The sequence below is a fragment of the Arachis hypogaea genome, chromosome 1, assembly GCF_003086295.3.
Source record: "Arachis hypogaea cultivar Tifrunner chromosome 1, arahy.Tifrunner.gnm2.J5K5, whole genome shotgun sequence".
NCBI classification, from domain to species: domain Eukaryota; kingdom Viridiplantae; phylum Streptophyta; class Magnoliopsida; order Fabales; family Fabaceae; genus Arachis; species Arachis hypogaea.
This window is the reverse complement of record NC_092036.1, coordinates 90,635,713-90,663,565: the sequence shown is the minus strand read 5'-3', so window position 1 is coordinate 90,663,565 and position 27,853 is coordinate 90,635,713. Positions and strand designations below refer to the sequence as shown.

The following is a 27,853-nucleotide window of genomic DNA, read 5'->3' as shown; positions in this document are numbered from 1 at the left end:
ATCCTAACCCATAAACACAAATCCCTAAACCCTAAACCCTAAACAACAAACCTTAAACCTTAAACCATAAACCCTAAACCCTAAACCCTAAACCCTAACCCAAAAACACCAAACCCCAAACTATAAACCCTCAACCTTAAACTATAAACCATAAACCCTAAACCGTAAACCCTAAACCATAAACACAAAACCCTAAACCCTAAACCCAAAACCCAAAACCCAAAACCCTAAACCCTAAATCATAAACCATAATCCACATACACTAAACCAAAAAACTTAAACCCTAAACCCAAAACCCTAAACCCTGAACCGTAAATCATAAACCCAAAAACATAAACCATAAACCCTAACCCTAAACTGTAAATCATAAACCCTAAACCCTAAACACTAAACCCAAAACACTAAACCCTAATTCTAAAACCATAAACCGTAAACCCTAAACCATAAACCATAAACCTTAAACCATAAACCATAAATCCTAAACCATAAAACCTAAGCCCTAAACCCTAAACCCTAAGTCACAAATCCTAAACCATAAACCCACAAACCATAAACCTTAAACTCTAAACCTAAAACCCAAAACCCTAAACCCTATATATACCACCCCATAAACACAAAACACTAAATCCTAAACCCTAAACCATAAACCCTAAACCATAAACCCTAAACGCTAAACCCCATAACTTACACCATAATCCATAAGACCTAAACCCTAAACCCCATAATATAAAGCCTAAACCCTAAGCCCCAGACCCTAAACCCTAAACAATAAAATCTAAACCATAAACCATAAACCCTAAACCCTAAACCCTAAACCCCAAACCCTAAAACCTAAACAATAAAATCTAAACCATTAACCACAAACCCTAAATCCTCAGCCCAAAAGCCTAAACCCAAAACCTTAAACAATGAATCCTAAACCCTAAACCCAAAACCCAAAGCCCTATACACTAATCCACAAACCCTAAACCATAAACCCTAAACCCCAACCCACAAATACCAAACCCAAAACTCTAAACCGCAAACAATAAACCCTAAACCTAAACCCCAAAACATAAACCATAAATCCTAAACCATGAAACGAAACCATAAAACCTAAACCCTAAACCGTAACTGAAAACCTAAAACCCTAAACCTTGAACCCTAAATCATATACCGAAATCCATAATCCATAAACCCCAAACACTAAACCTTAAACCCAAAACCTTAAACCCTAATCGTTAAACCATAAACCCTAAATCCTAAACCCAAAACCCGAAACCATAAATGATAAACCCTAAACCTTAAACCGTAAAACCTAAACCTTGAACCTTAAACCCTAAATCAGAAACCCTAAACCATAAACACAGAAACCCAAAACCCAAAACCCAAAACCCAAAACCCTAAACACAACCCCACAAACACAAAACCATAAAACACAAACCTTAATCCCTAAACCACAAACCCTAAACCATAAACAATAAGGACTAAAACCTAAACCCTAAACCCTAAACCCTAAACCCTAAACCATAAACTCTAAACCATAAACCCTAAGCACTAAACCCCATGCCTTACACCATAATCCCGAAGGCCTAAACCATAAACCACACAACATAAAACCTAAACACTAAACCCCAAACCTTAAACCCTAAACAATAAAACCTAAACCATAAACCATAAACCATAAACCCTAAACGCTAAACAACAAACCCTAAAACCTAAACTATAAAACCTAAACTATAATCCCTAAACCCAAAACCACAAACCACAAACCATAAACCCTAACCCACAAACCACAAACCCTAAACCACAAACACTAAACCCTAAACCCCAACTCACAAACACCAAACCCTAAAACACAAATCCTAAACCCTAAACCATAACCATAATCCATAAACCCTAAACCCAAATCACAAAACCCTAACCCATAAACACAAAATCCTTAATCTTAAACCCTAAACCCTAAATAATAAACCCTAAGCCCTAAACCCTAAACCATAAACCATAAAACCAAAACCCAAAACCCTAAACACTAAACCCTAATCCATAAACCATAAACCATAAACCCAAAACCCAAAACCCAAAACCCTAAACCCTAAACCCAAAACCCTAAACACAACCCGACAAACCACAAACCCTAAACCACAAACCCTAAACCCTAAACCCCAACTCACAAACACCAAACCCTAAAACACAAATCCTAAACCCTAAACCATAACCATAATCCATAAACCCTAAACCCAAAACACAAAACCCTAACCCATAAACACAAAATCCTTAACCTTAAACCCTAAACCCTAAATAATAAACCCTAAGCCCTAAACCCTAAACCATAAACCATAAAACCAAAACCCAAAACCCTAAACACTAAACCCTAATCCATAAACCATAAACCATAAACCCAAAACCCAAAACCCAAAACCCTAAACCCTAAACCCAAAACCCTAAACACAACCCCACAAACACAAAACCCTAAAACACAAACCCTAAACCCTAAACCCTAAACCATGATCTACAAACCATAAACCATAAACCCTAAGGCCTAAACCCTAAATCCCAACCAACAAATACCAAAGCCTAAACCCTAAACCCCAAACCATAAATCCTAAACCCTAAACCATAAATCCTAAACCCTAAATCATAAACCCAAAACCATAAACCCAAAACCCTAAACCCTAAACCCTAAACCTTAAACCTTGAACCCTAAATCATAAACCCAGAACCATAAACCATAAATCCTAAACCCTAAACCCTAATACATAAACCATAAACACTAAACCCTAAACCATAAACCTAAATCATAAACCCTAAACCCAAAACACTAAACCCTAATCATGAAACCATAAACCCTAAACCCTTAACCCAAAACCGTAAACCATAAACCATAAACCACAAACCATAAACCCTAAACCCTAAACCATAAAAACTAAACCCTAAACCCAAAACCGAAAACCCAAAACAAAAACCCTAAACCCTAAACACCACCCCACAAACCCAAAAGCCTAAAACACAAATCCTAATACATAAACCACAAACCCTGAACCATTAACCCTTGGGCCTAACCCCTAAACACTAAACCCTAATCCCTAATCGATAAACCCAAAACCCAAAATCCTAAACACTAACCCGAAAACACCAAACCCTAATCCTTAAACCCTAAACGCTAAACCATAAACCCTAAACCATAAACCCTAAACCCTAAACCCTAAACCCTAAACCATAAACCATAAACCCTAAACCAAAAACCTAAACCAAAAACCAAAAACCCAAAACCATAAACCCTAAACTATAAACCATAAACCACAAACACTAAACCGTAAAACCTAAACCATAAACCCAAAATCTTAAACCCTGAACCTTAAATCATAAACCCAAAATCATAAACCATAAACACTAAACCGTAGACCTTAAACCCTGAACCGCAAACCATAAACCCTAAACCATAAACCATAAACCCTAAACCCTAAACCAAAAACCCTAAACCCTAATCCTTAAGCCATAAACCCTAAACCCTAAACCCAAAACCCAAAACCATATACCCTAAACCATAAACCATAAACCATAAACCCTAAATCCTAAACAATAAAACCTAAACCCTAAACCCTAAATACCACCTCAGAAACCCAAAACCCTAAAACACAAACCCCTAATCCCTAAACCAGAAACCCTAAACGATAAACCATAGGCTTAAACCCTAAATTCTAAACCAAAAATCCAAAACCCTAAACCCTATACAATAATCCCTAAACCATAAACCCTAATCACTAAACCCCATACCTTACACTATAATCCATTAGGCCTAAACACTAAATTAAACCACACAACATAAAGCCTAAACCCCAAACCCTAAACCCTAAACAATAAAACCTCAACCATAAACCATAAACCATAAACCCTAAACCCTAAACCCAAAACCTAAAACCATAAACCCAAAACCCAAAACCATAAACCCAAAACCCTAAACCCAAAAACATATACCCTAACCCTAAACCATAGACCCAAAACCACAAACCCTAAACCCTAAACACAACACAACATACACTAAAACCTAAAATAGAAACCCTAACCCCTAAACCGTAAACCCTAATTCACAAACACTAAACCATAAACCCTAAACCCCAACAGACAAATAACAAACCCAAAACCCAAAACCCTAAACCCCAAACCATTAATCCTAAACCCTAAACCATAAAACCTAAACCCTAAACCATAAACCCTAAATCATAAACCCAAATCAATAAACCATAAAACCAAAACCATAAACCATAAACCTAAAACCCTAAACCCTAATCCTTAAAACATAAACCCTAAATCCCTAAACCAAAAACCATAAACCCTAAATCACAAACCATAAACCATAAACCCACAAACCCTAAACCCTAAACCCAAAACCCAAAACCCTAAACCCTAAACACCACCACACAAACACAAAACCCTAAAACACAAACCCTAATCCCTAAACCAAAAACCCTAAACCTTTAACTCTAAGGCCTAAACCCTACACCCTAAACCCTAAACCCTGAACATTGAACCATAAAATCTAAACCCTAAACCCTAAACATTAAACCCCACACCTTACACCATAATCCCAAATGCCTAAACCATAAACCACATAACATATAACCTAAACCCCAAACCATAAACCCGAAACCCTAAATCCTAAACAATAAAACTTAAACTATAAACCCTAAACCCTAAACGCCAAACCCCAAACCATAAACGCTAAACAAAAAACCATGAACCCTAAACCACAAACCCTAAACCCTAAACCCAACACACAAACACCAAACACTAAAACACAAATCCTAAACCATAAACCCTAACGCATAAACACCAAACCCTAAACCCTAAATCCTAATCCCTAAACACTAAACAATAAACCCTAAATCCTAAACCCTAAACCATAAACCCAAAACCCAAAATCCTAAACCCTAAACCCTAAACCCTAAACCCTAAACCAAAAACACTAAACCAGAAACCATAAACCATAAACCATAAACCATAAACCCCAAAACCCAAACCATAAACCCTAAATCCCAACCCACAAATACCAAACCCTAAACCCTAAACCCCAAACCATAAACCCAAAACCCAAAACCCAAAACCGTAAACCCTGAACCGTAAATCGTAAATCCAAAACCATAAACCATAAATCCTAAACCATAAACCATAAACCATAAAACATAAACACTAAATCCTAAACCATAAACCTAAATCATAAATCGTAAACTCAAAACCATAAACCCTAACCCTTAAACCATAAGCCCTAAACCCTTAACACAAAATCCTAAACCGTAAACCATAAACCATAAACTATAAACCATAAACCCTAATCCCTAACCATAAAACCTAAGTCCTAAACCCTAAACCCTAAATCACAAACCATAAATCGTAAACCCACAAATACTAAACCCTAAATCCAAAACCCAAAACCCAAAACAAAAAACTCTAAACACTAAACACCACCCCACAAACATAAAACCCTTAAACACAAACCCTAATACCTAAACCACAAACCCTAAACCATTAACCCTAGGGCCTAACCCCTAAACACTAAACCTTAAACCCTAAACCCTAATCCATAAACGATAAACCCAAAACCCAAAACCCTAAACCCTAACCCAAAAACACCAAATCTTAATCCTTAAACCCTAAACCCTAAACCATAATCCATAAACCATAAACCCTAAACCATAAACCCTAAACCCTAAACCATAAACCATAAACCATAAATCCTAAACCCAAAACCCAAAACCCAAAACCCAAAACAATAAACCCAAAACCATAAACCATAAACCACAAACACTAAACCGTAAAACTTAAACCCTAAACCCAAAACCCTAAACCCTGAACCTTAAATCATAAACCCAAAATCATAAACCATAAACCCTAAGCCCTAACCTTAAACCCGAAACCGTAAACTATAAACCCTAAACCCTAAACCATAAACCGTAAACCTTAAACCCTAAACCCTAATCCTTAAGCCAAAAATGTTAAACCCTAAACCATAAACCTTATACCATAAACCATAAACCATAAACCATAAACCCTAAATACTAAATAATAAAACCTAAACCCTAAACCATAAACCCTAAATCATAAACACTAAACCATAAACCTACAAACACCTAATCCCTAAACCAGAAACCCTAAACAATAAACCCTAAGGCCAAAACCCTAAATGCTAAACCAAAAACCCAAAACCATAAACCCTAAACCATGATCCCTAAACCATAAACCCTAATCACTAAATCCCATACCTTACACCATAATCCCTTAGGCCTAAACACTAACCACACAACATAAAGCCTAAACCCTAAACCCCAAACCCCAAACCCTAAACAATAAAATCTAAACCATCAACCATAAAACCTAAACCCTAAACCCTAAACCCCAAAACCTAAAACCTAAACAACTAAACCATAAACGACAAACCCTAAACCCTAAGCCCAAAACCCTAAACCCAAAACCCAAAACCATAAACCTTAAACCCAAAACCAAACACCATAAACCAGAAACCCTAAACCATAAACCCTAAACCCTAAACCCAAAACCCTATACACTAACCTTAAACCCTAGACCCAAAACTACAAACCCTAAACCCTAAACACAACATCACATACCCAAAACCCAAAAAAATAAACCCTAACCCCTAAACCCTAAACCCTAATTCACAAACACTAAACCATAAACCCTAAACCCCAACAGACAAATAACAAACCCAAAACCCAAAACCCGAAACCATAAACCCTAAACCCCAAACCATAAAAGCTAAACCATAAACCATAAAACCTAAACCCTAAACCCTAAACCCAAAACCCTATACACTAACCCTAAATCCTAGACCCAAAACCACAAACCCTAAACCCTAAACAAAACATTACATACCCAAAACCCTAAAATAGAAACCCTAACCCCTAAACCCTAAACCCTAATTCACAAACACTAAACCATAAACCCTAAACCCCAACAGACAAATAACAAACCCAAAATCCTAAAACCCAAACCATAAACCCTAAACCCTAAACCCCAAACCATAAACTATAAAACCTAAACCCTAAATCATAAACCCAAAACCCAAAACCCTAAAACCTGAACCCTAAATCATAAACCAAAATCAATAAACCATAAAACCTAAACAATGAACCATAAACCCAAAACTCTAAACCCTAACCCTAAACCATAAACCCTAAATCCCAAACCAAAAACCCTAAACCATAAACCATAAACCCTAAATCACAAATCCTAAACCATAAACCCACAATCCCTAAAACCTAAACCTAAGACCCAAAACCCAAAACCCTAAACACCACCCCACAAAGACAAAACCCTAAAACACAGACCCTAATCCCTATACCTTTAACTCTAAAGCCTAAACCCTAAACTCTAAACCCAAAACCCTGAACCCTAAACCATCAACCCTATACCCTAAACCCTAAACCCTAAACCATAAACTCTAAACCATAAACCCTAAATACTAAACCCCATGCCTTACACCATAATCCCGAAGGCCTAAACCATAAACCACACAACATAAAACCTAAAAACTAAACCCCAAACCTTAAATCCTAAACAATAAAACCTAAACCATAAACCATAAACCATAAACCCTAAACGTTAAACAACAAACCCTAAAACCTAAACTATAAAACCTAAACTATAATCCCTAAACCCAAAACCACAAACCACAAACCATAAACCCTAACCCACAAACCACAAACCCTAAACCACAAACCCTAAACCCTAAACCCCAACTCACAAACACCAAACCCTAAAACACAAATCCTAAACCCTAAACCATAACCATAATCCCTAAACCCTAAACCCAAAACACAAAACCCTAACCCATAAACACAAAATCCTTAACCTTAAACCCTAAACCCTAAATAATAAACCCTAAGCCCTAAACCCTAAACCATAAACCATAAAACCAAAACCCAAAACCCTAAACACTAAACCCTAATCCATAAACCATAAACCATAAACCCAAAACCCAAAACCCAAAACCCTAAACCCTAAACCCAAAACCCTAAACACAACCCCACAAACACAAAACCCTAAAACACAAACCATAAACCCTAAACCCTAAACCATGATCTACAAACCATAAACCATAAACTCTAAGGCATAAACCCTAAATCCCAACCAACAAATACCAAAGCCTAAACCCTAAACCCCAAACCATAAATCCTAAACCCTAAACCATAAATCCTAAACCCTAAATCATAAACCCAAAACCATAAACCCAAAACCCTAAACCCTAAAAACTAAACCTTAAACCTTGAACCCTAAATCATAAACCCAAAACCATAAACCATAAATCCTAAACCCTAAACCCTAATAAATAAACCATAAACACTAAACCCTAAACCATAAACCTAAATCATAAACCCTAAACCCAAAACCCTAAACCCTAATCATGAAACCATAAACCCTAAACCCTTAACCCAAAACCGTAAACCATAAACCATAAACCACAAACCATAAACCCTAAACCCTAAACCATAAAAACTAAACCCTAAACCCAAAACCGAAAACCCAAAACAAAAACCCTAAACCCTAAACACCACCCCACAAACACAAAAGCCTAAAACACAAATCCTAATACATGAACCACAAACCCTGAACCATTAACCCTTGGGCCTAACCCCTAAACACTAAACCCTAATCCCTAATCGATAAACCCAAAACCCAAAATCCTAAACACTAACCCGAAAACACCAAACCCTAATCCTTAAACCCTAAACGCTAAACCATAAACCCTAAACCCTAAACCCTAAACCCTAAACCCTAAACCATAAACCATAAACCCTAAACCAAATACCTAAACCAAAAACCAAAAACCCAAAACCATAAACCCTAAACTATAAACCATAAACCACAAACACTAAACCGTAAAACTTAAAAAATAAACCCAAAATCTTAAACCCTGAACCTTAAATCATAAACCCAAAATCATAAACCATAAACACTAAACCGTAGACCTTAAACCCTGAACCGCAAACCATAAACCCTAAACCATAAACCATAAACCCTAAACCCTAAACCAAAAACCCTAAACCCTAATCCTTAAGCCATAAACCCTAAACATTAAACCCAAAACCCAAAACCATATACCCTAAACCATAAACCATAAACCATAAACCCTAAATCCTAAACAATAAAACCTAAACCCTAAACCCTAAATACCACCTCAGAAACCCAAAACCCTAAAACACAAACCCCTAATCCCTAAACCAGAAACCCTAAACGATAAACCATAGGCTTAAACCCTAAATCCTAAACCAAAAATCCAAAACCCTAAACCCTATACAATAATCCCTAAACCATAAACCCTAATCACTAAACCCCATACCTTACACTATAATCCATTAGGCCTAAACACTAAATTAAACCACACAACATAAAGCCTAAACCCCAAACCCCAAACCCTAAACAATAAAACCTCAACCATAAACCATAAACCATAAACCCTAAACCCTAAACCCAAAACCTAAAACCATAAACCCAAAACCCAAAACCATAAACCCAAAACCCTAAACCCAAAAACATATACCCTAACCCTAAACCATAGACCCAAAACCACAAACCCTAAACCCTAAACATAACACAACATACACTAAAACCTAAAATAGAAACCCTAACCCCTAAACCGTAAACCCTAATTCACAAACACTAAACCATAAACCCTAAACCCCAACAGACAAATAACAAACCCAAAACCCAAAACCCTAAACCCCAAACCATTAATCCTAAACCCTAAACCATAAAACCTAAACCCTAAACCATAAACCCTAAATCATAAACCCAAATCAATAAACCATAAAACCAAAACCATAAACCATAAACCTAAAACCCTAAACCCTAATCCTTAAAACATAAACCCTAAATCCCTAAACCAAAAACCATAAACCCTAAATCACAAACCATAAACCATAAACCCACAAACCCTAAACCCTAAACCCAAAACCCAAAACCCTAAACCCTAAACACCACCACACAAACACAAAACCCTAAAACACAAACCCTAATCCCTAAACCAAAAACCCTAAACCTTTAACTCTAAGGCCTAAACCCTACACCCTAAACCCTAAACCCTGAACACTAAACCATAAAATCTAAACCCTAAACCCTAAACATTAAACCCCACACCTTACACCATAATCCCAAATGCCTAAACCATAAACCACATAACATATAACCTAAACCCCAAACCATAAACCTGAAACCCTAAATCCTAAACAATAAAACTTAAACTATAAACCCTAAACCCTAAACGCCAAACCCCAAACCATAAACGCTAAACAAAAAACCACGAACCCTAAACCACAAACCCTAAACCCTAAACCCAACACACAAACACCAAACACTAAAACACAAATCCTAAACCATAAACCCTAACGCATAAACACCAAACCCTAAACCCTAAATCCTAATCCCTAAACACTAAACAATAAACCCTAAATCCTAAACCATAAACCCAAAACCCAAAATCCTAAACCCTAAACCCTAAACCCTAAACCCTAAACCAAAAACACTAAACCAGAAACCATAAACCATAAACCATAAACCATAAACCATAAACCCCAAAACCCAAACCATAAACCCTAAATCCCAACCCACAAATACCAAACCCTAAACCCTAAACCCCAAACCATAAACCCAAAACCCAAAACCCAAAACCGTAAACCCTGAACCGTAAATCGTAAATCCAAAACCATAAACCATAAATCCTAAACCATAAACCATAAACCATAAAACATAAACACTAAATCCTAAACCATAAACCTAAATCATAAATCGTAAACTCAAAACCCTAAACCCTAACCCTTAAACCATAAGCCCTAAACCCTTAGCACAAAATCTTAAACCGTAAACCATAAACCATAAACTATAAACCATAAACCCTAATCCCTAACCCTAAAACCTAAGTCCTAAACCCTAAACCCTAAATCACAAACCATAAATCGTAAACCCACAAATACTAAACCCTAAATCCAAAACCCAAAACCCAAAACAAAAAACTCTAAACACTAAACACCACCCCACAAACATAAAACCCTTAAACACAAACCCTAATACCTAAACCACAAACCCTAAACCATTAACCCTATGGCCTAACCCCTAAACACTAAACCTTAAACCCTAAACCCTAATCCCTAAACGATAAACCCAAAACCCAAAACCCTAAATCCTAACCCAAAAACACCAAATCTTAATCCTTAAACCCTAAACCCTAAACCATAATCCATAAACCATAAACCCTAAACCATAAACCCTAAATCCTAAACCCTAAACCCAAAACCCAAAACCCAAAACCCAAAACAATAAACCCTAAACCATAAACCATAAACCACAAACACTAAACTGTAAAACTTAAACCCTAAACCCAAAACCCTAAACCTTGAACCTTAAATCATAAACCTAAAATCATAAACCATAAACCCTAAGCCCTAACCTTAAACCCTAAACCGTAAACTATAAACCCTAAACCCTAAACCCTAAACCCTAAACCTTAAACCCTAAACCCTAATCCTTAAGCCAAAAATGTTAAACCCTAAACCATAAACCTTATACCATAAACCATAAACCATAAACCATAAACCCTAAATACTAAATAATAAAACCTAAACCCTAAACCATAAACCCTAAATCATAAACACTAAACCATAAACCTACAAACACCTAATCCCTAAACCAGAAACCCTAAACAATAAACCCTAAGGCCAAAACCCTAAATGCTAAACCAAAAACCCAAAACCATAAACCCTAAACCATGATCCCTAAACCATAAACCCTAATCACTAAATCCCATACCTTACACCATAATCCCTTAGGCCTAAACACTAACCACACAACATAAAGCCTAAACCCTAAACCCCAAACCCCAAACCCTAAACAATAAAATCTAAACCATCAACCATAAAACCTAAACCCTAAACCCTAAACCCCAAAACCTAAAACCTAAACAACTAAACCATAAACGACAAACCCTAAACCCTAAGCCCAAAACCCTAAACCCAAAACCCAAAACCATAAACCTTAAACCCAAAACCAAACACCATAAACCAGAAACCCTAAACCATAAACCCTAAACCCTAAACCCAAAACCCTATACATTAACCCTAAACCCTAGACCCAAAACTACAAACCCTAAACCCTAAACACAACATCACATACCCAAAACCCAAAAAAAGAAACCCTAACCCCTAAACCCTAAACCCTAATTCACAAACACTAAACCATAAACCCTAAACCCCAACAGACAAATAACAAACCCAAAACCAAAAACCCCAAACCATAAACTATAAACCCTAAACCCCAAACCATAAAAGCTAAACCATAAACCATAAAACCTAAACCCTAAACCCTAAACCCAAAACCCTATACACTAACCCTAAATCCTAGACCCAAAACCACAAACCCTAAACCCTAAACAAAACATCACATACCCAAAACCCTAAAATAGAAACCCTAACCCCTAAACCCTAAACCCTAATTCACAAACACTAAACCATAAACGCTAAACCCCAACAGACAAATAACAAACCCAAAATCCTAAAACCCAAACCATAAACCCTAAACCCTAAACCCCAAACCATAAACTATAAAACCTAAACCCTAAATTATAAACCCAAAACCCAAAACCCTAAAACCTGAACCCTAAATCATAAACCAAAATCAATAAACCATAAAACCTAAACAATGAACCATAAACCCAAAACTCTAAACCCTAACCCTAAACCATAAACCCTAAATCCCAAACCAAAAACCCTAAACCATAAACCATAAACCATAAATCACAAATCCTAAACCATAAACCCACAATCCCTAAAACCTAAACCTAAAACCCAAAACCCAAAACCCTAAACACCACCCCACAAAGACAAAACCCTAAAACACAAACCCTAATCCCTATACCTTTAACTCTAAAGCCTAAACCCTAAACTCTAAACCCAAAACCCTGAACCCTAAACCATCAACCCTATACCCTAAACCCTAAACACTAAACCCCATACCATACACTGTAATCCCAAAGGACTAAACCATAAACCATATAACATATAACCTAAACCCTAAACCCCAAACCCTAAACCCTAAACAATAAAACCTAAACCATAAACCATAAACCATAAACCATAAACCTAAACCCTAAATCCCAAACCCTAAAACCTAAACAATAAAATATAAACAAAAAACTACAAACCCTAAACCACAAACCCTAAACCCTAAACCACAAACCCTAAACCCTAAACCCTAAACCCAAACACATAAACACCAAAGCCTAAACCCTAAACCCTAAATCCTAAACCCTAAACCCAAAACCATAAACCCTAAACCCAAAACCCAAAACACAAAACCCAAAACCCAAATCCCAAAACCCAAAACCCAAAATCCAAAACCCAATACCATAAACCCTAAACCATAAAGCATAAGCCACAAACACTACACCATAAAACTTAAACCCTAAACCCTGAACCTTAAAACATAAACCCGAAATCATAAACCATAAACCCTAAATCCTAAACCCTAAACCATAAACCATAAACCATAAACCCTAAACCATAAACCCTAAATCGTAAACCTAAAACCCTAATCCCTAATCCTTAAGCCATAAATCGTAAACCCAAAACCATATAACCTAAACCATAAACCATAAACCATAAACCCTAAATCCTAAACAATAAAATCTAAACCCTAAACCCTAAACCCTAAACCCTAAATCGCAAACACTAAACCATAAACCCACAAACCATAAACCCTAAACCCAAAACCAAAACCCTAAACCCTAAATACAACCTCAGAAACACAAAATCCTAAAACACAACCCCTAATTCCTAAACCACAAACCCTAAATTATAAACCTTAAGGCCTAAACCCAAAATCCGAAAACAAAAACCCCAAACCCAAAACCCTAAACCATAAACCCTAATCACTAAACCCCATACTTTACACCATAATCCCTTAGGCCTAAACACTAAACCACACAAACCCAAACCCCTAAGACCAAAACCCTAAAACTAAACCCGAAACCCTAAAACCTAAACAACAAAATCTAAACCATAAATCACAAACCCTAAACCCTAAGCCCTAAACCCTAAATCCTAAACCCTAAACCCTAAACCCTAAACCCCAAAACCCAAATCCCAAAACCATAAACCTGAAACCCTAAACCATAAACCATAAACCCTAAACCCTCAACCCAAAAGCCTATACCCTAAACCCTAAACCCTAGACCCAAAAACCACAAACCCTAAACCCTAAACACAACACCACATACACAAAACCCTAAAATAGAAACCCTAAACCCTATTTCACAAACCCTAAACCATAAAGCCTAAACCCCAACAGACAAATAACAAACCCTAAACCCTAAACCATAAAACCTAAACCCAAAACCCCAAACACTAAACCCTAAATCATAAACCCAAATCCATAAACCATAAACATAGAATCTAAAGCCTAAACCATAAACCCAAAACACTAAACCCTAATCCTTAAACCATAAACCCTAAATCCCAAACCCAAAACCCTAAACATAAACCATAAATCCTAAATCACAAATTCTAAGCCATAAACACACAAACCCTAAACCCAAAACCCAAAACCCTAAAGCCTAAACACCACCCTACAAACACAAAACCCTAAAACATAAACCCAAATCCATAAACGAAAAACCCTAAACCATAAACCCTAAGGCCTAAACCTAAACCTTAAACCCTAAACCCAGAACCCTAATCACTAAACCTCATACCTTACACTTAGGGGTGGAAACAGGCCAGGCCAGGCCAGGCCAGGCCAGGCTTTGCTCTTAACAGGCCTGGCCTGTCATACAGTTGATTGGCCTGAGCCTGGCCTGCAGCCTATTATAGGCTCTTTATAAAGTACTAGGCCTGGCCTGTTATTCAGCCTGGCCTGGCCTGAAGCCTGTTAAAAGGCCTGATAATTTTTTTTTACAAAAAATTAAAATATTATTTAAAAAAATTATTTTTTAGTAAAAATTGATATGTATAATATGTCATATATTTAATATTTATAAAAAACTTTAAACTTCTAACATATTTAAAATATACAAAAATATTTATAATAAAATATAATAAATTTAAAATATCTCATAATTTTATTAATAATAAATAATTATTTATATATTTAATTATATTTTAACAGGCCCAGGCAGGCCTGCCAGGCCTATAAGGCTAATTAGTAAGCCTGGGCCTGGCCTATTAATGTATTAAGGCTTTTAAAAGAGCCTGGGCTTGTACCTATTTTATAACAGGCCAGGCCAAACATAGGCCAGGCTACAGGCCCCTGGCAGGCCGCCTGGCCTTTTTCAACCCCTACTTACACTATAATCCAAAAGGCCTAAACCCTAAACCACACAACATCAAACCTAAACCCTAAACCCCAAACCGTAAACCCTAACGAATAAACCTAAACTATAAACCATAAACCCTAAACCCTAAACCCTACACCCTAACCCCTAAACACTAAAACCTAAACTATAAACCCTAAACCCTAAAGCCCAAACCCCAAACCATAAATGCTAAACAACAAACCACAAACCCTAAACCACAAACCCTAAATGCTAAACCCAACCCACAAACAACAAACCCTAAAACACAAATCCTATAACCTAAACCCAAACCCATAAACACCAAACCCTAAATTATAAACCCTAAACAATAAGCCATAAACCCTAAACCCTAAACCATAAACCCAAAACCCAAAACACTAAACCCTAATCCATAAACACCAAACCCTAAACCATAAACCCTAAACCCTAAACAATAAACCCTAAGCCCTAAACCCTTAACCCTAAACCATAATCCTTGAACCCTAAACCTAAAACCATAAACCGTAAACCCAAAAACCTAAACCCTTAACCCAAAAACCTAAACCCAAAACCCTAAACCCTAAATGCAACCCCATAAACACATAACCCTAAACCCTAATCCACAGACCATAAACCATAAACCCTAGGCCTAAACCCTAAATCCTAATCCACAAACTATAAGCCCTAGGATTAAACCCTATCCCACAAATACCAAACCCTAAACCTTAAACCCCAAACTATAAACCCTAAACCATTAATCCTATGGCCTAACACCAAAACACCAAACTATAAAACTTAAACCCTAAACCATAAAACTTAAACCCTAAGCCCAAAACACTAAACCCAAAACCCTAAACCCTGAACACTAAATCTTAAACCCAAAACCCTAAATTGTAAATCCTAAACCCTAAACCCAAAACCATAAACCATAAACACTAAACCCTAAACCATAAACTTATGCCCTAAACCCTAAACCCTAAACCCTAAACCAAAAACCATAAACGATAAACCCCAAACCATAAACCATAAAACCTAAACCCAAAACACTAAACCAAAAACCCTAAATCACAAACCCTAAACTATAAACCCACAACCCCTAAACTCTAAACCCAAAACCCAAAACCTAAAACAAAAACCCTAAATCCTAAACACCACCCCACATACACAAAACCTTAAAACACAAACCCTAAACCCTAAACCACAAACCCTAAACCATTAATCGTAGTGCCTAACATCAATACCCCCAACCATAAAACTTAAACCCTAAACCATAAATCATAAACCATTAACCCTAAACACTAAACCCCAAACCTTACACTATAATCCCTAAGGGCTAAACCCTAAACAATAAAAACTAAACCATAAATCCTAAACCCCAAATCCTAAGCTCTAAACCATAAAACCTAAACCCTTAACCCTAAACCCTAAACCCCAATCCCGAAACCCTAAAGCCTAACTCCTAAACCACAAACCCTAAATCCTAAACCCCAACCCATAAACAATAAATCCTAAACCCTAAACCTTAACCCATAAACACCAAACCCTAAACCATAAACTCTAAACCCTAAACTATAAACCATAAGCCCTGAACCTTAAACCCTAAACCATAAACCCAAAACCCTAACCCAAAAACTCCAAACCCTAAACCATTAACCCTAATCCCTAAACCATAAACCATAAACCCTAAACTGTAAACACTAAACCATAAACCCTAAACCCTAAACCCTAAACCCAAACCCTAAACCATAAACCATAAACCATAAACCATAAACCATAAACCATAAACCCTAAACCCAAAACACAAAACCCAAAACCCTAAACCTTAAACCATAAACCATAAACCACAAACACGTAACCATAAAACTTAAACCCTAAACCCAAAACCCTAAATCCTGAACCCTAAATCGTAAACCCAAAACCATAAGCTATAAACCCTAAATCCTAAAACCAAAACCCTAAACCTCAATCCTTAAACCATAAACCCTAAACCCTAAAGTATAAACCCTACAACATAAATCATAAACCATATACCCTAAATCTTAAACCATAAAACCTAAACCCTAAACCCTACATCATAAACCATAAACCCTAAACCCTAAACACAAAACCTAAAACCCAAAACCCTAAATACCACCCCAGAAACCTAAAACTCTAAAACACAAACCCTAATCACTAAAGCAAAAACCCTAAAGCATAAACCCTAAGGCCTAAACTCTAAATCCTCAACCATAAACCCTAAACCCTAAACCATAAACCCTAAACCATAAACCCAAAACACTAAACCCCATACCTTACACCACAATCACAAAGGCCTAAACCCTAAACCACACAATATAAAGCCTAAACCCAAAACCCTAAACCCTAAACCCTTAACAAAAAAACCTAAAACATAAACCTTAAGCCCTAAACCCTAAACCCTAAACCCCAAATGCTAAAACCTAAACAATAAAATCTAAACCATAAACCACAAACCCTAAACCTTAAGCCTAAAACACTAAACCCAAAACCCTAGACCATAAACCCGAAACCCAAATCCCAAAACCCTAACCCGAAAACACCAAACCCTAAACCATTAACCATAATCCCTAAACCATAAACCATAAACCCTAAACCGTAAACACTAAACCATAAACCCTAAACCCTAAACCCAAACCCTAAACCATAAACCATAAACCATAAACCATAAACCCAAAACACAAAACCTAAAAGCCTAACCCCTAAACCATAAACCATAAACCACAAACACTAAACCATAAAACTTAAACCTTAAACCCAAAACCTTAAAACCATAAACCATAAACCCTAAACCGTAAACACTAAACCATAAACCCTAAACCCTAAACCCAAACCCTAAACCATAAACCATAAACCATAAACCATAAACCGTAAACCCAAAACACAAAACCTAAAAGCCTAAACCCTAAACCATAAACCATAAACCACAAACACTAAACCATAAAACTTAAACCCTAAACCCAAAACCTTAAAACCATAAACCCTAAACCCTAAACCCTAAACCCAAAACCTCAATCCATAAACCCTAAACCATAAACCCTAAACCATAAATCATAAACCATATACACTAAATCTTAAACCATAAAACCTAAACCCTAAACCCTACATCACAAACCGTAAACCATAAACCCTAAACCCTAAACCCAAAACCCAAAACCCAAAACCCTAACCCGAAAACACCAAACCCTAAACCATTAACCCTAATCCATAAACCATAAACCCTAAACCGTAAACACTAAACCATAAACCCAAACCCTAAACCAAAAACCATAAACCATAAACCATAAACCGTAAACCCTAAATCCAAAACACAAAACTCAAAACTATAAACCCTAAACCATAAACCATAAACCACAAACACTAAACCATAAAACTTAAACCCTAAACCCAAAACCCTAAACCCTGAACCCTAAATCATAAACCCAAAACCATAAGCCATAAACACAAAAACTTAAAACCATAAACCCTAAACCCGAAACCCTATACCCTAAACCTCAATCATTAAACCATAAACCCTAAACCATAAAACCTAAACCATAAATCATAAACCATATACCCTAAATCTTAAACCATAAAACCTAAACCCTAAACCCTACATTACAAACCCTAAACCCTAAACCATAAACCTTAAGCCCTAAACCTGAAACACTAAACCCCAAACGGTAAAACCTAAACAATAAACCACAAAACCTAAACCTTAAGCCTAAAACACTAAACCCAAAACCCTAGACCATAAACCCTAAACCCAAATCCCAAAACCCAAAACCATAAACCCACAACCCTAAACCATAAATCCTAAACCCTAAACCCAAAATCCAAAACTCTATACCTTAAACCCTAAACCTTAGACCTAAAACCCCAAACCTTAAACCCTAAACACAACACCACATATACAAAACCCTAAAATAAAAACCCTAAACCCTAAACTCTAATCCACAAACCCTAATCCATAAATCCTAAACCCCAAGCCATAAATACCAAACCCTAAACCCTAATCCCTAATCCCCAAACCATAAACCCTCGACCCTAAACCCCAAACCATAAACTCTAAGCTCTAAACCCTAAACCATAAAACCTAAACCCTAAATCTTAAACCCTAAACCCTGTATTGTAAATCATAAACCCAAATTCATACATTATAAACCCTAAACCCTAAACCCTAAATCGTAAACCATAAACCTTAAAACCTAAACCATAAAACATAAACCTTAAACCATAAAACCAAAACCCTAAACCTTAATCCTTAAACCATAAACCCTAAACCCTAAACCCAAAACCATAAACCATAAACCGTAAACCCTAAACCCTAAACCAATAAACCTAAACACTAAACCCTAAACCATAAATCACAAACCCTATACCATTAACCCACAAACCCTAAACCCTAAACCCATAACCCAAAACCCAAAAACCAAAACCCTAAACCCTAAACACCACCCCACAAACCTAAAACCCCAAAACAGAAACCCATAAACCTTAAACCATAAACCCTAAGGCATAAAGCCTAAAGACTAAACCCTAAACCCTAAACCATAAACACTAAACCATAAACCCTAAACACTAAACACCATACCTTACAGCAAAATTCCAAAGGCCTAAACCATAAACCACACAACATAAAACCTAAACCCTAAACCCCAAACCATAAACCCTAAACAATTAAACCTAAACCATAAACCATAAACCCTAAACACCGAACCCTAAAACATAAACAATATAACCTAAACTCTAAACTTTAAACCCTAAATCCCAAACCCTAAACCATAAACCCTAAACCACAAACCATAAACCCTAAACCCTAAACCCCAACCCACAAACACCAAACCCTAAATCATAAATCCTAAACCCTAAACGCTAACCCATAAACACCAAACAATAAAGGCTAAACCCTAAACCCTAAACCCTAAACCCTAAACCCTTAACCTTAAACCCAAAGCCAAAAACCCAAAACTCTATACCCTAAACTCTAAACCCTAAACCTAAAATCCCGAAGCCCTAAACCTGAACAATAAATCATAAAACCAAATCCATAAATCATAAACCCTAAACCCTAAACCCTAAGCCAAAAACACAAAACTCTATACACTAAAACTCTAAACCCTAAACCCAAAATCCCAAAACCCTAAACCCTGAACCGTAAATCATAAACCAAATCCAGATATCATAACCCCTAAACCCTAAACCCTAAATCATAAACCACAAACCTTAAACCCTAAACCATAAAACCTAAACCTTAAACCATAAACCCAAAACCCTAAACCCTAATCCTTAAACCATAAACCCTAAACCCTAAACCCAAAACCAAAAACCATAAACCATAAACCCTAAACCCAAAACCATTAAACATAAACCATAAACCCTAAACCCTAAATCACAAACCCTAAACCATAAACCCACAAACCCTAAACTCTAAACCCAAAATCCAAAACCCAAAACCCTAAACACCACCCGACAAACTCAAAACCCTAAAACACAAACCCACAAATCTTAAACCATAAACCCTAAGGCCTAACCCTAAACCCTGAACCCTAAACCATAAACCCTAAACCCAAAATTCCAAAGGCCTAAACCCTAAACCACACAACATAAAACCTAAACCCTAAACCCTAAACCATAAACCCTAAATAATTAAACATAACCCATAAACCATAAACCCTAAACTGTAAACCCTAAACCCTAAACCCTAAACATAAAACCCTAAACCATAAGCCATAAACCCTAAAACCTAAACCATAAAAACTAATCCCTAAACCACGAACCCTAAACCATAAACCATAAACCCTAAACTATAAACCCAAAACCCAAAATCCTAAACCCTAAACATCACCACACAAACACAAAATCTAAAACACAATCCGTAAACCCTAAACCTTAATCCCTTAAACCCTAAGGCTTAAACCTTCAACCCTAACCTAGAAACACCAAACGCTAAACTCTAAACCCCAAAACATAAACCCTAAACCCTAAACCTTAAACCCTAAACTATATATCCTAAACCCTAAGCCATAAAAACACAAACCATAAACTCTAAACACTAAACCATAAACCCTAAACTATAAACCATAAACCCAAAACCCAAAACCCTAAACCCTAAACACCACCCCACAAACACAAAACCCTAAACCACAAACCCTAAACCATAAACCCTAAGGCCTAAACCCTAAACCCCAACCCATAAACACCAAACCCTAAACCCTAAACCCGAAAGCATAAACCCTAAACTTTAAATCCTAAACCACAAACTCTAAACCCTAAACCCCAACCCATAAACACCAAACCCTAAAACAAAAATCCTAAACCCTAAACCCTAACCCATAAACACTAAACCCTAAAGGTAAACCCTAAACCCTAAACCTGAAATCCTGAACCATAAACCCAAAACACAAAACCCTAAACCAGAACCCGTAAACACCAAACCCAAAATCCTAAACTCTAAATGCTAAACCATACACCATAAACCCTAAACCCAAACCCCAAAACCATAAACCCTAAAACCTAAACTTTAAACCCAAAACCCAAAACCCAAAACCCTAAACCCTAAACCATAGACCCTAAAACCAAAACACAAAACCCAAAACCCTAAACCCAAAACCTTTAACCCTAAACCCTAAACCCTAAACCACAATTCCTAGACCCTAAACACAACCCCACAAACACAAAACCCTAAAACACAAACCCTAAACACTAAACCCTAAACCATAAATCATAAGGTCTAAAGTCTAAACCCCAACCAACAAATTCTAAACCCTAAACCCCAAACCATAAACCTAAATCCCTAAACCATAAAACCTAAATCCTAAACCCTAACGCTGAACCCATAACACTAAACCCTGAACCCTAAATCAAAAACCCAAAACCATAAATCCTAAACCCTTAACCCTAAACCCTAAACCCCAAAACCAAAAACACTAAACCATAACCCATAACTTCCAAACACTACAAGAAAAATACCCATTCAGCCACACTTTTTTTAAGCTACATTTGAAAAGCGTAGCCTATTCATAGAATAGGCTACGCTTTTCTCTGTGTTGCCTTTTTATATGAGAAAAGGATACACAATTGTGGCATCATTTAAAAAGTGTAGCCTTAAGTATTTTAGAAATCACTTATAAAGCGTAGCCTTATCTAAATATCTATGAATACACTTTTCTCATCTAAGGAAACGCTTTTAAAGAGTAGCTTATTTATTCTGTTTCAGGTGCGCTTTTAAAATGTCTCCTAATATAATCCTCAACAAACACTTACTAAAATCCCCCTCACTCACGCAGCAGTGCAGCACACACTCTCATCCTCACTCAACATACACAAACACGAAAGAGAGAAGAAATCAGAGGGAGAAGGAAAGGAAAGAAAGAGAGGACGACGCCGTCTAGGGCTCCGCCGCCGTCGCCGTTGTCGTCGAGCGCCAGTGAGAGAGAGAGCTCGAGGATGAGAGGAAACGCGATGGAGGAGAGAAAAAGGAGGTGCTTCGTCGCTGCTGAAACTCCACCACCACTGCTAGGGCTTGTTTCAGTCGCCGTTCTGCCACCGTCGGGCTTCTGTGCCCCCGCCGAGGAGCTCGAAGGGAGGAAGGATGGATGTATCGCCGCCTTTGTGCTCTGTCGCGGCGCTGCCGTCAACTGGAGCTCGCCGCTGAGCTGCTGCACCACCTCCAAGCCGTTGCGTCGCCGCTCATCTCTTCACTATCACTGCTCAACACCATCGTCGTATCCTCTGTCACCAGGTAAGCATTCTCTGTTCTGCATCCTCTCTTTCTTGCTCATTCTCTAACTCGCTCTCACTTTGTAGTTCAAAGGTGTGTATGATTTTGATAGTGATGATGAACTGCAATGGCTAATTGAGATACAGAAGGTATGTATCAATTTTCAATTGGTTCTGTGAATTTTTGGGGGGTTTTGGGTTCTAATTTTAGGTTTTTTAATTTTGAGGGTTTCGCCTTTTGATTCTCAATTTGTTATGATTCCTTTCTGTGTTTGGCATAAACGGAAGCAATAGGTGCTGGAAATTTCATACGTGCATGCTAAACTAGGGAAATCATTCTGTAGGAAAGTGTCGATTTCTCTGCTTCTTTTCTTCCTTCTTAATACCTTTCATTGATTGTAATTATGTAGATTTCGATTTTCAATTTTGCAGTTTATCTCCTTTTGTTTTTCAGCAAATCGTTGATCAAACAATCAAGGAATCGGATCAATGTGATAAGGAGAAAGAGAAATTCAGCAAAGAAGTTTCTTAAGCAAGACACCATTGATCTGCTTGCGAATCATTTACAGGTTGCTTACAATAGAGTAATTGATTTATTTTTTCTGCTTTTGTTTCATGAAATTTAGAAAACCTGTATGCATAAACTAGCGATTTTATTTTTTAATTGTAATTACTTTCGCATACAATTAGTAAACTACGTGTTTGATATATGAATTACTATAGTTGTTATTATACTGAGCTAGGACCAAATACAAAGTCTGAGTCTATTTTAACATTTTTAATCAATTTTTAGTATTGAAACTGTTCAAGTGGATTTGGCATGTTATCACACAAGGCTGTGCACCTGATTCAAGGCATAAACGAGCAAAAGGCAAGGTTTCTGATTCACAATGCTTAATTGCTCAAATAATTGTTGTTGCTGGATTAATTTCTTTATTTTGAAATATGAACTGGTTTCTAGTCTTCCACATAGTCCAGCTAAGAAAGCCTATGTTACTGATTAAAAACTAAGAACACTATTCCATTTAATTGTAGCGAAAGAGAGAAAATCCTAATGAACCAGGTTCACCAATTTTTACTATGTACTTATGTACTATCCCTTATTTACTATCCCTTATTTACTCTGTGATGTCCCTCATTAGGTTCATAGTATCTTTTGTAGCAGCAATGCCCTCTGGATCCCTTGCCACAACTAGGAAGGTATCAACTTGGCCTCCTTTCTCTCAGAGAATAAAGCAAACAGGTGCTTTTCATTAATATGTACCAAGTTTGTACCAGATTTTGTGGGCTTAACCCAAAAACTATATATTTCAAGTCTTTATGTTCATGGAAAACTTGATATACAACTCTAAACTGAAATGCTAATGAAGTAGTATGTTTCATCATTAGAACATGCATATCTATTATCTCATTGTTTCCATCTTAAATAGTAGTTTGTTATTCTTTCTTAAACAAGTTTTAAGATCACTTTTCACATTGTATTATCCTTAAACCATGAGAACAGCAATCCCATTGTATTTGGTGTTCTGAATTATTTGACTGTTGTCAACTACATAACAAGCCCATGATTCGTTTTTTACCCCCCTCTTAACTGTGGCTTTGTGTAAAAATGAAAATATAATTATAGTTTGTACAAAATCTAAGTTTTATTCTATCTAAAGCTTTTTCTTTATGCTCCCTTTGCTGGATGCCGATCTGTTATAAATTATGGTTTTTTGTCCTGCGTTATTGTGCTAAGTTGAAGTCACGATTAGGATAGAAAAATGAATATTTTCTTGGATTAGTACCTGAGATGTGTTTATTTACAGATTATTGACTGAAGATCCTAACCAAAGACTTGGAGCTAGAGGTGCATCAGAGGTGATTTAATTTCTTATTAGCATACAGATGCTTGTTCCCCATTTTTATGATCATATTTCATTTTACTTGCACTTCAAACGTCACATTGATAGATGCTTAATTATCCAGGTGAAAGAACATGTTTTCTTTAAGGATATAAATTGGGACACACTTGCTAGATAGAAGGTATGTAATGCTTCTCAAGTCATAATATAATGAATTATATTTCATCACTTCAATGCAATGGTTTATGGTTTGGATTTGTCAGTTTTATTTTTCTGTTTCGACAGTTAAGTCTTTATTTGTCAGAGGTCTATTCAAGAGTCAGGATTATTCTGTGAACATATTGCATTATTTTCTGAATTGAAGAATCTTAGTCTCATCTATCTAATTGCTCATTTTGATTTTGAGAGGTCTATTTCCAAAGTCAGCAGATTTTTGTTTGTTATGAAGTAGTCTCTGACCTATTTTGGCACCTTATATATCTATAACAATTTAGGTGCAAAATGTAATATCATATTTGTTAGTCATTACTCATTATTATGTATTCTTGAAATGTTAGCTCCAACTCTTTTAAGTGTCTATAGCTTTTGAGAACCTTGTGTTTCTTTGGTGATAAATCGAGTTAAAATTATGATTAAAAAAAGGTGATTTCTTTGGTGGTCTTTTTATAATTACGAATGTCATTATGAATATTTTTTTAACTACTTTTCTATATAATTATGCAGGATAACAATGAAGATTAAGATGACTATTATTGTGGTTTATTGGCTAAGATAGAGTGCTATTTAGAATCTTTACATGTATGGTTGACTAATGATTTTTATTAGAAGATACTTTTATTGGCTAAGTGATATTATGGTTTTGATATGGCTATGCTTACTTTAGTTTGAGATGTATAGATTTTTACAGTTAACTTCATTCTTGTACTTTTGGATCAATATTATAAATATATTTTGGTTAGAGATAATTTTTATTATATAAAGAAATTATTTAGTATAATTATGTATTATTTTTATTTTGTAATATTCAACTCATTTAAATAAATATGCAAAATTATTATATATGTAATCATATTAACTATTATGTTGTATTAATAATTATTATATATATATATATATATAGAAAAAATAGTATACAAAAAAAAAACGAGACCTAAGGCTACACTTATATACAGTAGCTATAGTATATAAAAAAAGAGGGACCTAAGGCTATGCTTATAAAAAGTAGCTATGATATACAATGTGGCTACGCTTTACAAGTGATGCAATAGTGTTGAAAAGCGTAGTCTATTCTGGAAAAATAAAAGCTGAAAAGCGTAGCCTTTGGTCCTAGATATCATTACTTGAAAAGCGTAGCCTATTCTCAAAGGCCAAAAGCGTAGCCCTTGGTGCAGAAAAGCGTAGCCTTTGAGAATAGGCAACGGCCGAATAGGAATCACTCCAAAAAGCGTAGCCGTAGCCTAAGGCATCATTTTTTTTCACTTTTGGCTACACTTTTCAAGTGTACCTGAATGGGTGTTTTTCTTGTAGTGAAACCTTAAACCCTAAACCCTAAATTCTAACCCATAAACCCTAAACCCTGCCCCCTAAACCCCAAATCCTAAACCTTACACCCTAACCCGTAAACACAAAACCGTAAACCCTAAACCCTAAAGAGTAAACCCTAAACCACAAACCCTAAACCCTACCACCTAAACCACAAACCCTACCCCCTAAACCCTAAACTCTAAACTCAAAAAACAAAATCCTAAATAAAAAACCATAAAACCTGAACCCTAAACCGTAAACCCTAAACCATAAACCATAAACTCTAACCCCGAAACCCAAAACCCAAAATCATAAACCATAAACCCTACCCCCTATACCCCAAACCCTACCCCCTAAACCCTAAACCCTATACTCATAACCCAAAACCCTAAATAATAAACCATAAATCCTAAACCATAAAACCTAAACCATAAACCGTAAACCCTAAACCCGAAACCCTAAACTCAAAATGATAAACCATAAACCCTAAACCCAAAACCATAAAACCTAATCCCTAAACGATGAACCCTAAACCCTAAACCATGAACCCTAAACAATAAACCAAAAACCCAAAACTATAAATCCTAAACACCATCTTACAAACACAAAACCATAAACCATAAACCACAAACCATAAACCCTAAACCACAAACCCTAAACCATAAACCCTAAGGCCTAAACCCTAAACCCCAACCCACAAACACCAAACCCTAAACGCCAAACCCCAAACCCCAAACCATAAACCCTAAACCCTAAACCATAAACCTTAAACCATAAATCCTAAACCCTAAACCATACAACCTAAGCCGTAAACCATAAACCCTAAACCCAAGACCCAAAACCTTAAACCATAAACCATAAACCATAGACCCTAAACCCCAAACCATAAACCATAAATCATAAACCGTAAATCCTACACCATATAACATAAACCCTAGACCGTAAACCCTAAACCCAAAACCCTAAACCATAAACTATATACCATTAACCATAAACCATAAACCCTAAACCCTATACCCTAAACCCTAAACCCTAAACCCTAAATCCTAAACCATAAACCCTAAACCCTAATGACCAAACCACAAACAACAAACCCTAAGCCCTACACCCTCGATCATAAACTATAAACCCTAACCAAAAATCCTTAACCTTAAACCCTAAATCCTAAACCATAAACCCTAAACCGTAAACCCTAAACCCTAAACCCTAAAACATAAATCCTAAACAGTAATCCATAAACCACAAACCCTAAACCATAAACCATAAACCTTAAACCATAAACCATAAAACCTAAACCCTAAACCATAAACCCTAAACCCAAACCCTAAACCACAAACCCAAACCCTAAATAATAAAAACTAAACCCTAAACCATAAACCCTAAACCCTAAAGCACAAACACTAAAACATAAACAATAAAACCTAAACACTAAATCCTAAACCACAAACCCCAAACC

General features: G+C 36.4%; 1 protein-coding gene and 1 long non-coding RNA gene across 2 annotated transcripts; both read left to right on the top strand.

Moving 5' to 3' along the window:
* Window positions 1-22,771: 22,771 nt before the first annotated feature.
* On the top strand, window positions 22,772-24,424 carry LOC112746292 (uncharacterized). The gene is made up of 7 exons (XM_072232341.1): window positions 22,772-22,907; window positions 22,966-23,051; window positions 23,117-23,179; window positions 23,324-23,373; window positions 23,484-23,598; window positions 23,823-23,900; window positions 24,172-24,424. The coding sequence occupies exons 1-6, from the start codon at window positions 22,772-22,774 to the stop codon at window positions 23,826-23,828; spliced, it is 456 nt and encodes a 151-aa protein (XP_072088442.1). The 3' UTR covers window positions 23,829-23,900; window positions 24,172-24,424.
* Window positions 24,425-24,647: 223 nt separating this feature from the next.
* LOC140183971 (uncharacterized) lies at window positions 24,648-25,833 on the top strand. The gene is made up of 3 exons (XR_011880566.1): window positions 24,648-24,889; window positions 24,998-25,054; window positions 25,597-25,833. It is a non-coding gene; the product is annotated as an uncharacterized lncRNA (long non-coding RNA).
* The last annotated feature ends 2,020 nt before the right edge of the window (window positions 25,834-27,853 follow it).